Below are 18,960 nucleotides of genomic sequence, written 5' to 3'. Positions count from 1 at the left end.
GAGAGAAGTGATGGTTATCTCATCAGTCTGGCCTTAAGACAAAACCTTTTCCCGGGAGTGACTGTGTTCCAACCTGTTGTACCACTCAGTTTAAATTCAAGAGTAGTCAAGCAATTGCACTCTTTATAAGTTGCACCCAGAACCTCGCAAACAACCTTGCATGAGAGAATCTCCTTGGGGGAATCTCAAGTGATTTAGAGTGACTTAAATTAATTACCTTTTGCTCCAGCAGCTAAATTTAAGCATTAGCATCTTGAAAACGAGGAACTATCTGTGTGGCCCTGTGAAGCATGACTCCAGTCCTCTAATAATGCTTTGTTTGTTAATAGTTCAACTCATGAGTTTCTGAAATTGTAAGGCTTAAAAAGCTTTGCTTCACAATTTAAGTTTCGTGGTAGTGACCTTGTTCCTAAGATTCGTAATCCAAATGCAATGAAATAATTAAGATGCATCCTTTTTTTTAAAAAAAAGGATGTTATCACCAGAATAAAAGCAAAATACAGCAGATGCTGGAAATCTGAAATAAAAACAAAGTGCTGAAAGTACTCAGCAGGTTAGGCAGCATCTGTGGAGAGAGAAGTAAAGTTAACATTTCAGGTTTGTGACCTTTTCATCAGAACCATTCTCTTTTATAAGTATATTAAGGGCAAGAGGATAACCAGGGAAAGAGTAGGGCCCATTAGAGATCAAAGTGGCAATCTGTGTGTGGAGCTGGAGGACGTGGCTGAGGTTTTAAATGATTACTTTTCATCTGTGTTCATTATGGAGAAGGATGATGTAGGTGTCGAGATCAGGGAGGAGGATTGTGATATACTTGAACAAATTAGCATTGAAAGGGAGGAGGTGTCAGCGGTTTTAGCAGGCTTAAAAGTGGATAAATCCCCAGGCCCAGATGAGATGTATCCCAGGCTGTTATGTGAGGCAAGGGAGGAGATTGCAGGGGCTCTGACACAAATTTTCAAATCCTCTTTGGCTACAGGAAAGGTGCCAGAGGACTGGAGGGCAGCGAATGTGGTACCATTATTCAAGAAGGGTAGCAGGGATAAAGCAGATAATTACAGGCCAGTGAGTCTAACATCAGTGTTAGGAAAACTATTGGAAAAAATTCTGAGAGACAGGGTTAATCTCCACTTGGAGGTACAGGGATTAATCAAGGATAGTCAGCATGGCTTTGTTGGGGGAGATCATGTCTAACAAATTTGATTTACTTTTTTGAGGAGGTTACTAGATGTGCAGATGAGGGTAAAGCAGTTGATGTAGTCTTCGTTCAGTAAGGCTTTTGATAAGGTCCCGCATGGGAGATTGGTTAAGAAGGTAAGAGCCCATGGGATCCAGGGCAATTTGGCAAATTGGATCCGAAATTGGCTTAATGGCAGGAGGCAGAGGGTGATGGTCGAGGGTTGTTTTTGCGATTGGAAGCCTATGACCAGTGGTGTACCACAGGGATCGGTGTTGGGACCCTTGCTGTTTTTAGTGTACGTTAAGGATTTAGACCTGAATATAGGAGGTATGATCAGTAAGTTCGCAGATGACATGAAAGTTAGTGGTGTCGTAAATAGTGAGGAGGAAAGCCTTAGATTCCAGGACGATATAGATGGGCTGGTAAGATGGGCAGACTAGTGGCAAATGGAACTTAATCCTGATGGCGGCGCAGTGGTTAGCACCGCAGCCTCACAGCTCCAGCGACCCGGGTTCGGTTCTCGGTACTGCCTGTGCGGAGTTTGCAAGTTCTCCCTGTGACTGCGTGGGTTTCCGCTGGGTGCTCCGGTTTCCTCCCACCGCCAAAGACTTGCAGGTTGATAGGTAAATTGGCCATTGTAAATTGTCCCTAGTGTAGGTAGGTGGTAGGAGAATGGTAGGGAATATGGCATTAATGTAGGAGGGGATGTGGTAGGGAATATGGGATTAATGCAGGATTAGTATAAATGGGTGGTTGATGGTCGGCACAGACTCGGTAGGCCGAAGGGGCCTGTTTCAGTGCTGTATCTCTCTGACTCTATGACTCTAAGTGTGAGGTGATGCATTTTGGGAGGACTAACAAGGCAAGGGAATATACAATGGATGGTAGGACCCTAGAAGGTACAGAGGGACCTTGGGGCTACTTGTCCATAGATCACTGAAGGCAGCAGCACAGGTAGATAAGGTTGGTCGGAGGCATACAGGTTACTTGCCTTTATTAGCCGAGGCATAGAATATAAGAGCAGGGAGGTTGATGGAGCTATACAAATTGCTAGTTAGGCCACAGCTGGAGTACTGTGTACAGTTCTGGGCACCACACCATAGGAAGGATGTGATTGCAATGGAGAGGGTGCAGAGGAGATTCACCAGGATGTTGCCTGGGCTGGAGCATTTCAGCTATGAAGAGAGACTGGATAGGCTGGGGTTGTTTTCCTTCGAGCAAAGAAGGCTGAGGGAGGACATGATTGAGGTATACAAAATTATGAGGGGCATCGATAGGGTAGATAGCAAGAAATTTTTTCTCTTAGCGGAGGTGTCGATAACCAGGGGGCATAGATTTATGGTAAGGGGCAGGAGGTTTAGAGGTGATTTGAGGAGAAGGTTTTTCACCCAGAGGGTGGTTGGAATCTGGATCGCATTGCCTGAGGGGGTGGTAGAGGCAGGAACCCTCACAACATTTAAGTATTTAGATGAGCAGTTGAAAAGCCATAGCATACAAGGCTACGGGCCAAGTGCTGGAAAATGGGACTGGAATAGATAGGTGCTTGATGGCCGGCGCGGACACAGTGGGCCAGAGGGCTTGTTTCTGTGCTGTATAACTCTATGACCTGAAACGTTAACTCTGCTTTTCTCTCCACAGATGCTGCCTGACCTACTGAGTATTTCCAGTATTTTCTGATATCACCAGGCCTGTTTTGTATTTTATAATTTTACTTGTGAAATGTTTGTTGAACCAAAAATAATCACATTATGGTTTCAAGTCATCTTTAGTTATATTTGAGTAAAGCTACCATAAATGCTTACAGATAAGCCAACCTGTACCCTCCCTCCACCCCCCCCCCCCCCACCCAAAGAGTCATCCAACCAGTGGAACAACAACTTGCATTTATATAGCACCTTTAACATAGTTAAACATACAAGGCGAATAATCAGACAAAAATTTACACGGAGACATTAGGACAGGAAAGGTGTAGGTTTTAGCCACCATGTTATTGTGCTCAAGTCCTGGAGTGGAACCTGAGCCCAGAACCTTATGTGTCAGGCAAGAGTGTTACCAACTGAGGCACAGCTGACACAGCATGCAGTGGATCCACTAATACAGTTCAGTCTGTCATTGATGTAATTGTTTCCAGGAGGAAAACCTGAGGGAACGCTTGACCCTTTCTGGTTTTTTTTCTCTCTTCCCCCAGTTACGACTGAGGCGTGAGGAGTGCACTGTTAATTCAGTCCCACTTCACCACAGTTCACAGCATATCAATAAATTTTCCCACTTACCGAAACAGCCAATTAGATACTCTATTTGTCCCCAGAATAAAGCACGCCAACCAGGTTTCTTTAATAGACAACAACAAAATTATCCGTTTATTATAAAACCAAGTCTTAACCAATAATGAAGTAAATATATATGCAATTTGAGATCTTAAAGCTCCTTATTTTTTCCATAGCCTTCATACGCTCACACATCCAAAAACCGGTTAACCTGGGAAAAAAAGGGATTTTTGTATACAGCTGTTTCAAGTGAATAAAAGGAATTTTAAAAATACTCAAGAGTGCAATGATCTGGAAGGAAGTTCTTTGGCTTGGTAAGGTGTCCCAAAGTCAAATAGTTGGATGCCACTCAGGCGAGGTTGATGAACAGTCTGTGTTGGGTAAGCGTTCAGAGATTCAACTGTAGGAGGCTTCACATAGGTCTTCCATCAGGGGTGTAGCAAAAGGTGTCAGCTCTCACATTTGATGCAAAAGTCCTTTTAAAGATGCAAGGTTTCTGCAAATTTAGGGTTTCTTCAAAACAAATGCAGGAGGCAACAGTACCACTTCATACAAGGTTTTGCTTTTCAAGAGCAAGGATTCTTTACAGAGAGGCAATACATGTCTGGTTTTCTTCTGATCTGGCAGGTCCGAATCAAATTCCAATTGCCTACCTTTGTCCAAACCCACTGGCTTTTAAAGTTCAAAAATGAAACTAAAATTTCCCAGAAACAAGTCACATGCTAAGTCAGAATTCACTCCTTTGTCACTTGCTTGTAAAATCTGTCCCTTCAGGTCAGAAAACAGCCCCCCTGTTGGGTTCTTTGCAAACAGCTTTTTTCCAGTAACTCTTTACATTCCGCTCTCAGGTCAAAGTCTGTTCCAAACCTTTTTTTAAAAAAACCTCGAAGTTCAGCCATCTCCAGCTGATTCAGTGTAACTGAAATTCTTTTCAGTTTAAAAAAAAAAATAGAATCCCAAGTTTTCATACAAAAAATGGAAATCCTCGTAATGCCCACACCACCCACCCCCCCCAATCCCCCTCACTTGTCCCAAACAGGGATATATGTTTCAAGGTTGATACATTAGCATAATATTGGGGTATTCTATTTGAAACTATATTTTCCACTCTGTTTTTAAAAAGAGGTAAACCTCAACTCTTTGCATTTCAATTGGGTTGAGGTCACATTGGGGAGTGGGTTTGTAATTCTCTGACTTAGCCAGTTGTCGAGTATTACCATGTGTTGTCTGGTGCTGTCTTTAATTCACTTTTGGGTTAAGCTTTAACAAAGTTTAATACTTCTGTCAGCAGTGAAAATGATGACGATGTCACTAAGCAGTCTGATGCTGTGGAGCTGGCCACATCAAAGAGCAAACTGAAGGGAGATGACGTGGAAGAAGGTACCGGTACTGTGGAGTTCTGGAGTAGACGTGGGGAGGAAGATTCACATTAATTGCCAGAGGGGCCAACTGGCCAACGCATCATCTACATTTGACTGCTAAATGTAGCATTCATGGCTGTATTGCAGTTACAGTGGTGCAGACGATGCCCCTCCTCCTCCCTTTCCCCTCCCCCTTCCCCCCCCTGCCCCCTCCCCCATTTCAAAAGCAGTGCTCCTCCCCCTCCCTATTTCAAAAGCAATATGGCAAGGTACACAAGACTATACTGTTACTCTCAATCTGAAGAGGTGGGTTTTGTTTGGCGCTCACCACCTTGGAGATGCACAGCTCAGTGACAATAGAAACACTATGACTGGAAGTGAAGGCTGCTGATCGAAGCTGGCAGAGTAACCACTTGGCAAGTTGCAAATCTGTGATTGAGCAAGTAACTAGTTCAATAGCGCTGGGGCACCTAAGATGCCAGATAAGGCTTGAGTGTAGTATCTCAGCTGAAGAGTGATACTCAGTGCTGCACTGGAAGGTTGGTCTAGATTATGCACTTATTCGACTCCCCACTACTGTAGCAGAACTCTCAAAGAATAATTTAGATAGTCAGGGGAAGAGCTACAGACAGCTGAGTTATTAAAGGTTACAGTATCACTAGAATTATGCTAGTTAATATGCTCTCCTTGGACTTGCCAATAATATTTGTGTGATACAGTATTTCGTGACATTATGGTATCGTGCTGTGGAGCAGATACAACAACATTGGTGTGAAATTTCCTGCAGCGCTTTTATTTAATAGTTAAACAGAGATGGGCTGAATGATGCAGCTCCTGGTACATATTTAAGAGGCCGGGAGAGGAGAAAGACAGTATATGCTCAGGACATCCTCAGGTGCTTCCAGTGAATTACTTTGACAGCAGTCACTGTTATGTAGGCAAATGCAAGAGTTAGTCTGCACACAGCTAGATTCCAAAAGCAGCAAATGAGATGAATAGCCAGTTATTCTGTTAGATACTAAGATTATACGGTTCAGAATATTGGGTTTTAATCAGACACTTTTTATTTTATAGTTTTTGTTACATTCGTAATTGATGTACCAGATTCTGCTGTTTTGTAGCACAGCCTAATTTTAGATCCCTGTGACAGATGATTCTGAAGTGGAATAAATTTGAGTAATTGTTGAAATCACCCCAGGCAAACCCCTCATTCCCTGGCTTAGAGTTACCTCAAGTTTTTTCCAGTGTCCTTGCCTGGATGGGAGGCTGCTGTTCTCTGCACTGCCTTTTTCACTTAAAAGGACAATAAGGGTTGCAAATCTTTCCTAACAGTTTCAAATCTTTTTTCAAAATTACAGAGAGACATTTTTATTTGAAAGCTGTGTCATCTTATGTCTAGTGCCTAGTCCCAGAGCTGTCCCAGCAGTGGCAGGTACATTCAAATAAGACAAACAATCATAGAACTCTGTTGCTTGGAAGACATGTTCATTTTTTAAAAATTGTTTATTCACAGAAACCAGTCAATGTGAAGACAGTGGAGCTCAGCAGAATTTGGAGCACAATGCAGCTAACACAGAGGTGAGAATAAATACATTTTTCATTGAAACCCTTAACATTGTGCCTTAATGAAGTGCAGAAAGCCGTGATATTTTAACGGAAGCCTGAGCTACCTGTGAAAACGCACGCCTTTCGATTGTTCTGTGTGTTGGAGGTGACCTCAGCTGATTTTGCTAAACACAATGACCAAAGCCTAAATAGACTAACTGTCCAGGGAGCCAGGTTAAAAGGTCATGAATTCAAGCACAAAGGCTGCTGGTCACACCTGCTAACATTTCTGAGTTTTTCTATTTGAAGGCTGTTATGAAATTATGGAAAATGCACCCTTTTCTGCTGAGAAAACATGGCGTAGTGCAGGAAACCACTTGAGTTGAAAGAGTAGCAGAGAAGAGCATAATTGGTCATTCAGATAGTAGCGATGGCGACCTTAGATTTAGAAAGCCTGTAGATTGTGGAAGGAAGGGAAGGCTGAGGGTGGTAAGGATTTGCAGCTTTGAGGTCCTTAGAAAGAATGATGCTTGGGGAAAACAAAGTCACAAAACAAACATCACGAGAATTACCAACTGAAGAAGCATTGATGGAAGTTGTTGGAAAATCATCACTCTCAGCAGCTCCCACTCTGCTATGAAAAGGGCACAGAGCGGGCTCAGCAGCAAGGAAAATTTTCCTGGGACTTTATCCCAGAAACATAATTTACGAGTGAATCTGCCATTGGATTGCTGGTAGAGAGATGATACTGTGAATTAGACAAGACCATGATGCCCATGGGCTTTGGGTGACAAGTGATCCTGCACATGACAAAACTCATATAAAGTTTTTTTTGTGAATTATTTCAGCTTCTCTTGAGTTTCTGTACATTTTGGAATTTGGTCAGCTAGTTCTGGAAACTTACAGGGCATCTGAAAGAAATAACAATTTGTTTGGTTTTTGCTACTTGCTGGTTGGTGAGTGGTAGCTTTGGAGACTGGGACTTCATTGCTCGATTTTCTGCTGGTTCTTTGTTCCATTGTTTGCTACTTTGGGATTTGTTCATGTTTAAGCAGTTGGATATTCAGTAACTTACTATCTAAGTGGTTATTGAACTCAGCATGATTTTAATTTTTGTTTTATGGTCCTGTGCCACTTTGGAGGTCTGACACCTTGGAAACCGCACTTTCAGGTGTGAAGGACATAAGCCTAGGTGCTTAATTATGCCAACATATGTGGTTCTGTCACTATTATCCATCATGGTCAGCAGACAAAACAAGAATTCTGCTCTTATAGGATCGTCCTCTCCCTCCTCTTCCCCACTATCACCACCACACCCCCACCCCCCAGCCCACGCAATTGGTGGCAATTCCTCTCATATGAATGGTTTACTTAATGTGCTGGGAAAATGAGTGAAAATATGTACCTTACAGATGCTGAGTACCATGAGTACACTGAAAGTGACAATCCAGCAGAGCAGTGAGAGTCGGGCAATCAGTACGTCTGCACCAGACTCTGGGGTCAAGGGCAGTGAGGACTCTACTGAGGAGATGGATTCCATACCTACCAAGTTCATCTGTTACATCTGCAATGCTAACTGCTACAATCAAAAGGTAGAGAGAGCAGTGATGGCTTGTATAACTGAGTGAATGTAGGTGGAGAGTCTATGGTCAGTGGTCCAATGCACACCTTAAAATAACTATTCAACTGAACGGCTACAACAGACCAACATATTTACTGTAACCTCCACCTAATGACTGTCATTTTGCCATGATTGACTAATGAAAAATTTTTGTTTTGTGAAAGATGCAAGTTAATGCAGGGAGAAAAACACACTTTTTCTAGATTCCATAAAGGAGGCGTTTTCTAGATGTATCAACAAATACTTTTAGTAATTAGAGTTTGTAATGGAAGCAGAGTTCTTTCAATTAGGAATCCCTCAGATATGAAAATTCCTATATTCTGAACAAGTGACTGGTAGAATGGAGTGTGTGTTTCTGGTGCTGGTACACCCACATCTGGTGCAGGGCTGTCTGTTTCTAGAGGGCAAGAGTGTCAATATTGAGTTGAAAGATGTGTCCTTGTCCAAAGTGTAGCTAGAGCTGGACAAGTGAAAAACCATCAAATAGGACAATGTTTAAAAAAAAAATTACAGCATGGAAGGCACCATTTAGCCATCACACCTGTGCTGGTTTTTGGAAAGAGCTATCCACTTAATTAATTGTGTTCATTTTGCCCTTTTCCTGTGGCCCTTTAAATTTTTCTTTTCAAATATCCATTTCTCTTTTAAAAGTTATACTTCCACTGCTGTTTTTTGTAAGCTGTTCCATGTCTACATTTCTTTAAAAAAGAAATTAACCTTTTCCTTCGCTCCTTTGATCTTAAATTTATGCCCTCTTGTTACCAGTTCACCAATGGAAATGGTCTTCCTAAAGTTTTGCATTCCTCATATCATCCTACTAAAATCTCCTCTGTACCTTCTCCATGCCCTTGACATCCTTCTGAATACAAGGGGCGTAGACAAAGTTAAGAATTTCAGTATTATGTTGTAAGATGCATTTCATGGAAATGATTTAAATAATAAGGGCCTTGTCGTAACTGGGGGCAGGTTATGTCTAGAAAATGGCCAGGGCTGTGCAGAATCTGTGCAGCTAGCTACACTGGCAGTACTATGCAGCAGTAATGGCTGCACCAACTTGAACAAGATCAGGAGGCCAGACTGGAGAGAGGGATGGCTTGCATTAACACTGCGGAAAAACAGCAAGTCAGCTGCAGTGTTTCACTCAGTATATGGATGTGTTTGGAGGTATTGTGGCTTGTGTGAGGTAAGCAGGACAGGAAAGACTGACACTTAATGAGAGGCTGCTTGGATACAAACAGCAAGCATTGATCTTTCATTGCGGTCTGAGCTTATATCCCTTTATTCCAAGAATACATCTGTTCAAAGTTGTCTGATGTGATGTGATAATGGGCCAACACCACAGCTCATCCCAATAAAGTGTCTTGCCTGTTCATTGGGGATATGCGGGGAGTGGAATCGCGATATTGGCGCATTAGCTGAAAGCAGAATGATTTCTGGGGGACAGAGCGGGCGGAAGGTTGCTATAATTAGATTGAGGTTCGATAACCAGAGCAAATGGCAGCACAAAAGTTGAATGCTTTAAGCCAATGTCAGTGGGCAAACCCAAGCATTTGTGAAGTTTTAGGGGATAAATACACACAGCTCAATTGTAGTAATGCTCCATGCATCATATTGTATGAGACTATGACAGTTGCAAAGTGCAGGAGAAATGTATCATTCAGCAAGGATTCTTTATGTTCCGTGGAGTACTGTGTCTGCAAAGACTTGTCAGCTTTGTTCCAAGCAGTTTGATTAAGACACTGGACAGGTGTTCTCAATAACGGTTATATGATGGAAGCAGATATATACTGCTCATCAAAATAAATAGTGTCAGTCTTGTCTTTGAAGAAACCCTATGATCATTTTTGCAAAAGAAAGTCCAATATATCCAGATTGAATTCTTACATCTTAGTTTGACTGAAATATTGTTGATAGCTAAACTTTTTAGTAAATCTACATTTTTTATTTTCTTTGAAGAACTTTCAGAAACACATGAATGGGGGTCGTCATCATCAGCGACTCCTGGAGATTCAGCAAATGAGTAATGCTTGTCTGGCCACACTGATTCCTAAATCAGACACGGTGGGAAAAGGCAGGGAGAGGTGAGTGCATATGTTAGAGCTTGAAAGTTTAGAACACATTGAAATGCATAGATTTAAAACCTCCACTGGTTTGTGATCCATAAACATAGAATTAGATAAAATTTACAGAAACAAGGCTTTCGGCCCAACTGGTCCATGCTGATTTTGTGCTCCATCTGAGCCTCCTGGGTAAAGACGTTCCTCTTGAATTCTCTGTTGGATTAGTGACTGTCTTATATTTATGGCCCCAAGCTTTGGTCTCCCCCAGAAATGGAAACATCTTCTCTACATCTGCCTTATCGAACCCTTTCATAAACTTAAAGACCTCTCTGAGGTTACCCCTCAGCCTTCTCTTGTCTAGAGAAAAGAGCCCCAGCCTGTTTAATCTTTTCTGATGGGTATAACCTCTCAATTCTTGTGCATCTTTTTGCACCTTCTCCAGTGCCTCTATATCCTTTAATATTGCAACCAGAACTGTGCACAATACTCAAGGTGTGGTCCAACCAAGTTTCTATATAAATTTAACTTGTATAGTATTATTGTATTATTTAAATAGTGAGGAGACTTCCTCTCTTGTGCACTTCCAGCTGGACAGCGTTCTTATCGATCCTGACAAATCAGTATGCTTAAATACAGTGCAACCTGAATTGAATCCTTTGCACAATCTCTTAAGTCATGGCTCAATAAATAGTACTCCCTGTAGCCCTTGTAATTCAGTACGCAAAACCCAGGCATCTCACTCTACTTGTGTTTGTATATTTTTTCATATTTACTGGTTTGCCTTGTTTGGGCTTTGTGGACCTTGGTGTTCTGGAAAGGGCTTTTGTTGATGTCGTTGCTCATTTGGATCAAACGTAAATCAGAGCACTAAGATCTGTTGACATCAACTTGAGCATGTGTTTTAAACTTACTATTTGGCCCCAAATGTCTGAGCTACACAACTATGCTGCCTTGAAAGACATCACTTCTAGATTTTGGTCTAATATTTGTTAAATAGAGTTTCTTACAGTCGTCTGGTTGGGTGGTGCTTTTCTTATGTTCCTAAAGGTGATTGACAGCAAGCGTCAGTAGGCTACTCAACTCTGATGAGTATCACTAATCAACAATGGGATGGGGTGAGAGAGGACCTGATTTTGCACTGACCCACCTAGGACACTGAGGCCAATACTAATGTTATGGTTCAGGCTGAGAATAGTTAACTGAGCACAAATTGGGGATAGAACCAGGGACCTTTTCTCGTCTGTCTAGAACACCCGTTAATTGAATAAACTTGCCGAACTGTTGGGAGAGTCCTTTTGATCATTAGTTAATTAGCCTTCAGCAAGGTTTTATTATCTTGTATAATATCAATTGGTATTGTTATATTCCATTGCTGTTTTGTATAGCATGGTTCTTCAATGAAACAGATGTTGAGATGGGTGGCAACCTGATTCTTTTCACTATTAAACCCAAATATATCTTGATAAAAGTTGAAGAATGCATTAGGATAGCATTAGAAACCATGGAGCGTTTGGAATACCAGAATACCCTTCTAAAATAAAGTGATACTGGGGCTTGAGGGGTTCAGTTATGAGGGCAGGTTGCACAAACGTGACATGAGTATAGGAGATTGAGAGATGATCTGATTATGGTGTTTAAAAAGTTAAAAGGATTTGCTTGGAACAGAGAGAAACTATTTATTATGGTGGGGGAAATCCAGAACCAGGGGACATAATCTTGAGGTTGGAGCTAAGCCATCTAGATAGGAAATCCGGAAACACACTTTCACAGAAAGGGTCATGGAAATCTGGAATTCTGTCTGAAAGTCTGACTGGGGTGGGGTCAGTGGAAATTTTCAGGACTGAGGTTGATAGATTTTCTTGGGCAAGGGTATCAAGGGATATGGAGCAAAGGCAGATAAACGGAGTTGAGGCACTGATCAGCCATGATCTGATTGAATGGCCGAATAGGCTGGACAAGTTGAATGGCCTATTCCTTTTTTTAAACTGTCTCCAAAGGGATATGACCTGGGTTGTGCAACTGAGTTCTTGACAATCTGAGTGTTGGAGAAGTGAAGGCCAAAACCTTTTGAAGGCAGGGTGACAGGAGAGGGATGGTGGGAGGAAAAGGAGTGATGAGATAAAATTCGAGGGCAGTTCTAATTAACCAACGATTATTTCACAGTGACAAGAAACGGCCCAGATGGTGCAGCACCTGTCAGGCCCACTTCAGAGGGAACGTAATAGAGCATCGCAGGACACAGAGACACAAGGTAGACAGAAAACCTTTCTGCAGACATTGCTACAGTGACAAGCCATTTATTCATTTTCTCAGAGAAAGATAGCTTGCTATCTGATTAGAGAGGTCTCATCCGAATCATCAAACTACCTTTCAGATGCTGCCTAACCTGCTGTGCATTTGTAGCATTTGCTGTTTTCCTTTGTGCAATTGTACTTTTCTACATCCATAAACAGCAAATTATTGCTAGTAGGTGTTACTGTCACCAGCTTTTTAACAAGTAACATTTTTTTGCTGCAAAATTTATGCAAGTTAATAGGTGTTAATACTTTGCTCTTGGTCTGCAATATAAACTGAGATGGGTAGCATTTCTTGTGGAAGCGCATGATGTGTGGACAGTCTGCCCCTTGTGGTAAACATAGAGCATGCAGAATGTGCTGGATGCAAAACTGGTGTCGTCTGCCTTTAACTATTTGTGTATCTCAGAAGCTTACATCTTTACATTTTAGTTTGGTGTCAGTAATTCAATTTAATTTCAACCCACGAGCTCCTAACTTAAAAATCTCCTTGTCTCCCTTTTAGGCACTTGATTTGGCTTATTGTGTCCCTCCTGTTCCTTCCTTTGTGTTTCAGTCTTGTCTTTCATTTTATAGGCGTTCTGCAGATCTGTTACTTGTTTTAATGCTGATTCTGTTCTTTTGGCTTGCTGTAAATTCTGCGCCTTGAGTCTAAAAACAGTGAGCAAGTGGGGGAATTTAGCTCTTCGCTGTCCACAAACAGTGGAACAGATCCTTGCTGACATTAATTGTGAATTTATCCTGTGTCCTGTGAGCTTTGCTTACAATGCAATCTTATCATTGGCAGCCTACAGGCAGGGGAAGATTGATGCACGGGGGTGTACAAGGCCCCAAAAAAGTATAGTGCCCCCCACCACCCCTGTAAAAGGTGCCATAATGCAGAAAGAAGGCATGCAACCATTGGAATGGTTTCATTTACACGTATAGACCCTACTGCTTAAACATCCACGTTTAAAACAGCAGTCGCTTTATTGGCCAAAAAGTCATAACTATTAATGATTTGCACCAATGTCATTGTCAAAGTTGCAGGTTACAGCATCTTTAGCTGCTCCATTTATTTCAGAAAGAAACAGATGTGTTTACTCTAGTTCATGTCTTGTTAAGCCGCACTGAATGTAAAAACAAACAGAAGTAAAGAACACCTCGGTAATGTTCAATTCCCTTTTGTGTACTTAGGCCTTCTAATCCCGTCCAAGTGGTGTGGGGTTACAGTTTGTACTAAGCATTTACTGTAGTTTAAATAAAGCTAGTTGCATCGCATACAGTTTTTTTAGTTTATTCCGTGCTGATCTGCAACATACTTGTTGATTACTGTAACACGTGCCATTTTAGACCACCCATCATGTTTCGTGGGCAACTCGCGTTCACACGAGCACACTCTTTAAGCGGTATGGATGTAATATATTGCAATATGATATGCTCTGTTATTAATGCAGTGTATAAGCATTCTATGGGCCTGTTAATGGAGTTGGGGGTGGTTGTGCAGGGAGTTGGATTGGCCCTAAATGTTCTTGGTGCTCGGGCTGTGCCTACATGACAGAAAAAGTGGTTAAATGAGAATTTGATAACAGCTGGCATTGTGATAGGTTGAGAGGCGGAGAGGTGCAGGGAGGGAATTCCAGAGCATAGGACCTCTGCAGCTGAAAGCACAGCCGCCAGTGGTGGAGCAATTAAAATTGGGGGTGCGCAAGAGGCCAGAATTGGAGGAACAGAGATTGTGAAAGGTTTTGGGGCTGGAGGAGATCGCAGGAAAAGTTTGTGGAGGGTTGAAGATGGGAGGCTGGCCAGGAGTATGTTGGAATAGTCGAGTCTAGAGGTAACTAAGGCATGGTGAGGGTTTCAGAAAGTCAACTTCAGTGCACTCCATTTGCATCTTTCCAATGAAGGATGTGAAGTCTGATATTTTTGGTTTGACCGTGTGGGACATAAGTATAATCACAAAACAATACCAATTGCTATCAATGCAGTTCAAATATAAGCAATAATATGCATTACTGAAGAAACCTGAGTGAGATGATTTAATATTACAGTATTAAACGATTGAGAATAGAGCATTCTTTACAGAAACTGTAAATGCAGCATTAGTCCCCTCCAGCACTGCTTCGAGGGGGTTATAGCTCTTGCCCACTTTCCTTTGCACAAGTAATTGATTCTGCACATTAAATGTGGATGATCATTTTGCTCCTTCCTAATCTAAACTTGTTTGCAATGCTTCTGCAGAACTATGCAGAAAGAAACTAACAAAGTGACATAATTGGTCAAAATATTTCAAGAACAGATACCCTTTATGTAACAAAGGGTTAAAGCTGCAGCCTAGTCCCTGTTAAAGGGAAGTGAAGTTAACATCTATAAGCTTTTTTTTGGCTTGTTCTTGGGATGTGGGTGTCCTTGGCAAGGCCGAATCTATTGTCCATCCCGAGCTGCCCAAAGAAGGTGGTGATGAGCTTTCTCCTTGCGCTGCTGCAATCCTTGTACTAGTGCACTCACAGTAGCATTGGATGGGGAATTTAAGGATATGTCTTTTTTTGATGATTGAATTTGTTTTTTTGTTTGCAGCTGGATATTGGTAAGACCAAAGTCATCTTGTTCAGCCCCTGCCAAAACCTCGACACCCTAACTCCCAATCCCCTTGACCTCTATAACTGTCCCCTCGAACTGAATCCTGCTCAACCCTGAGCTGAACTTTAAACTCCACATACAATGCATCATTAATACTTCCAACCTCCACTTCTAAAACCTTGTCTTACCTGCCTCATCCACACCATCTTCCAGACTTGACTTTTCCAAAAACCACCTTGCTTGCCTCGAGTTACAAGCTATATAGCTCAAGTCATCCAGATCTCTCCCACTGACATAAAATACCACTTGCCTAACACCCTCTTGTGTGCTGATTTCTATTGGCTGCCCACCCCACCATTTGACATAAAATCCACATTCTTATTCTCATTCACCCCCCATTACTTTGTCCTCCTTACTTTGCAGCCGTTCCATCTCTACCTGTCTGCATCTTCCAACTCCAACCTGCTGTGCATTCTGCTCTGCAATCAGTGTCAGGGTCCTCAGCCATCTTGCCGCACACTCTTGAACTCCTTCCCTAAATGTTTTCTTTTACTACCTGGCTCCCCACTGTAAAATTTATCTCTTCAACAGTACCGTTGACCACCTCCTGTTTTCCCTCTTACTTGGTTCCCAGCTCTGTGGGCATTTTGCTACTTTAAAGGTGATATATAAAAATTGTTTTGGTGCTTGTTGCCATCACCAGCTGATGTGACTATGATTTGAGTCCTAACATTCCAACTAGCAAGTTGTGTTTAGGGTTTACTTGCACCAGTGTTTGTTTTTTTAAATTAAATATGCCCTTTGGAATATTAGAAAGACATTCAATTTATTTAAATACAGCTCCCTTTAAAGGAACCATTTGGATTTTTTTCAGGAGATTTGGATACTATGGTATTCCCTGAAGGATTAGGGGAAGAAGATCCCGTAGTAACTTTCAAAATAGAATTGGATAAATACTTGAAAAGGAAAAATTTGCAGTTCCATGGGAAAAGTGGGGGGAGTGGAACTAATTGGATAGCTCTTACAAAGAGCCAGCGCAAGCACGATGGGCTGAATGGCCATTTTCTGTGCTGTATCATTCTATGTAAATATCGAAAAATGTCATAGAGAGGAACAAGAAATGGGTTTGATATAAAGTTGCTTTATTTCGAAAGCCAGAACAAAAACAGTAAGGCTGCTAAACATAGTTGATACCCTGCTGTTCCATTTGTTATTGGCACTCGTACCCCAGCCAGCTATCCCAATTATTAAACTCAGGATAGAAGAGCATTTATTGTTGAGTAGTGTTGGGCCGCCTTTTGTAATAATTGCCTTTTACAAATGAGCAGCTTGCTAAGCAACTTCAGAATCATGCAGTGTGGGCAAGTGAACCATGTCGTGTGGCACTGGAATCATGTATATGTCTGACCAGATAGGGATTAGCGGACTCCCTTTCACTAGACTTCAGTGAGCCATGCTGAAGCTTTGTCATTAGGTTCTTAGTCATAAAACCCAGCTGGTGTGGGCCAAAACCAGAAAAATGACCTCAAGTTCATTTTTAATATTTGTCATGGAGGGATTTGAGCTCAATACCAATGGGCTGCTGGCCCAATACCATCGGCTCTACATTAATGTCCCCTGTCATCTTTGTTCTTACTAACAGAAGAGGTGTGCAGCTCTTTCTGGTGAGCTGTGTATGGAATCACACAATACCTGAGAAACATGCAGCCATTTCAAAGCCCTACACTGTGTACTATGGACTAGATTCAGCTGGTCCTTATTTTTTGAGAATGGGCCAGTTGGAGATCACTGGCCCAATCCCACCCCATGCTGTTGCTGTGTCATTTATGTTCTCTGTTTCTCACCAGCTTGCTAAGTACTCTCTGCGGCCTTTCTGCACTGTCTGCAGCCGACACTTCAAAACCCCCCGCAAGTTTGTGGAGCACATGAAGTCGCCAGAGCACAAGCAGAAAGTGGAAGAGGTACACTAAGCTTTTTCTAGGCTTTTCACTTGTTTCCATAGTGGAATACAGGGGAAATTAAAAGTAAAAAAAAAAAACATTTGTTTATATTTTGTTTCTGAATGGCTGTCCTCATGCTTGAGAGAAGAGTCAGCTTAAAGATCTCAACAACATCTTGCATTTATATAATACTTTTAATATACTAAAACATCCCAGGGCACTTCACAGGAGCGTTATCAAATGGAATTTGACACCCAGCCGCAGAAGGAGGTACTAGGATAAACGAAAAGCTTGGTCAAAGATATAATTTTTGATCAGCATCTTAAAGGAGGAGAGAAGGGCAGAGAGGTTTGGGGACAGAATTCCAGATCTTAGGCCCTTGGTGGCTGAAAGCACGGGCATTAGTGGTAGAGCAAAGAAAATCGGGTAATGAATGAGGCCAGAACTGGAGATGCGCAGAGATCTTGGAAAGGCTGGAGGAGGTTACAGGGATCGTGAGGGCCAAGGATGTGGAGGGATTTAAACACATGGATGCGAATTTTCAAATTGAGGTTATTTGCTGGATTGGTGGGAAATGGAACTCTGATTATCCCATTTTGTGATGACATGTTTGCTACACATGATGTATCTGAGCAGAGATGAGTTGGACTGTGAGTGCATTTTTTTGATATTTGGGGTGCATTCGTGTGTGACCTTTTAACACAATATTGACACCCAAATAGTTTGAAATATTCATTCAAATATAAAAGATGTCATCTGATTTTTTTCCTATTTGGACATGTTGTTTAGGGTCCCAACTTGGCTCTTGGGTCCCACTTTTGTCTCAGTTTTATTTTAGAGATACAGCACTGAAACAGGCCCTTCGGCCCACCGAGTCTGTGCCGACCATCAACCACCCATTTATACTAATCCTGCACTAATCCCATATTCCTACCACATCCCCACCTGTCCCTATATTTCCCTACCACCCACCTATACTAGGGGCAATTTATAATGGCCAATTAACCTATCAACCTGCAAGTCTTTGGCATGTGGGAGGAAACCGGAGCACCCGGAGGAAACCCACGCAGACACAGGGAGAACTTGCAAACTCCACACAGGCAGCACCCAGAATTGAAACCGGGTCGCTGGAGCTGTGAGGCTGCGGTGCTAACCACTGCGCCACTGTTTCAGAAGGTTGTGGGTTTGAGCTCCACACCAGTGGTAGGCTGACATTCTAGTGTGGTACTAAAGGAGTACCTCCTTTGAATAAGACATAAAACTGAAGTCCTTTCTTCCTGTTCGTGTGGATGCCAAAGGAAAATTTCTCATCTCTAAAATACATCCATGGGCTGGATGGAAACCTTTGGCGGACCGGATGTTCGACAGTCTTGCTCTAGATCATCAGGAGATATTTGGAGTAATCAGACCCATCCATGTTGCATCCCCCTGAGATGAAATAACTTCCAATAGTGTGTACTTCATCAGTGACTTGGTAACTGAACTGTTGCCAACAATGGTAGGTGAACTTTAGTGATGAGGGATTGAACCTGCCCACTGCCTGCTTCAGAGGCAGGCATAATACTGCCTGGGCCCTGGGCACCTATGCTGAAAGATTTTTCAATTTAAACTTGACTCACCTTCTGAAAAACCTGCAAATGTATTATTACTCAAATTATCATAAATAATTCATAGCACACTGCAAAAGTTGATCCAGTTGTATACACTCTCCTTGTTCTTTATATCTAATCAGAGGAATTATGGCTGTCATTTTATAGGAAGATAGGAAGAGGAGTAGGTCATTCAGCCCCTCGAGCCTGCCCGCCATTCAATGAGATCATGGCTGATCCGCGGCCTAACTCCATATACCTGCCTTTGGCCCATATCCCTTAATATCTTTGCTTAACAAAAATCTATCTATCTCAGATTTAAAATTAACAACTGTTCTAGCTTCGACTGTTGTTTGTGGGAGAGAGTTCCAAACCTCTACCACCCTTTGCATGAAGAAGTGCTTCCTAACATCTCTCCTGAACGGGTCTGGTCCTAATTTTTATACTATGTCCCCTAGTTTTAGAATCTCCAACCAGTGGAAATAGTTTATCTTTTTCTAGCCTGTCTTTTCCTGTTAATATCTTGAAGACTTTGATCAGATCA

The 18,960-nt window shown here is 42.0% G+C and overlaps 1 protein-coding gene across 6 annotated transcripts in view; it reads left to right on the top strand.

Annotated features, from left to right (window-relative positions):
• Positions 1-18,960, top strand: part of ciz1a (cdkn1a interacting zinc finger protein 1a) — a 72,340-nt gene that overhangs the window by 33,773 nt on the left and 19,607 nt on the right. For 3 of the 6 annotated variants that reach the window (XM_068012136.1, XM_068012133.1, XM_068012138.1), the window contains exons 6-11: positions 4,736-4,827; positions 6,322-6,386; positions 7,766-7,945; positions 9,931-10,055; positions 12,198-12,285; positions 16,735-16,848. In XM_068012136.1, coding sequence (XP_067868237.1) covers positions 4,736-4,827; positions 6,322-6,386; positions 7,766-7,945; positions 9,931-10,055; positions 12,198-12,285; positions 16,735-16,848 — 664 coding nt within the window. The remainder of the gene's footprint in view (positions 1-4,735; positions 4,828-6,321; positions 6,387-7,765; positions 7,946-9,930; positions 10,056-12,197; positions 12,286-16,734; positions 16,849-18,960) is intronic. The other 3 variants (XM_068012134.1, XM_068012137.1, XM_068012135.1) reach the window with 3 other exon arrangements.

Source organism: Heterodontus francisci, chromosome 32, assembly GCF_036365525.1.
Source record: "Heterodontus francisci isolate sHetFra1 chromosome 32, sHetFra1.hap1, whole genome shotgun sequence".
Classification (NCBI taxonomy): Eukaryota; Metazoa; Chordata; class Chondrichthyes; order Heterodontiformes; family Heterodontidae; genus Heterodontus; species Heterodontus francisci.
This window is presented reverse-complemented; position numbering and strand designations above follow the sequence as displayed.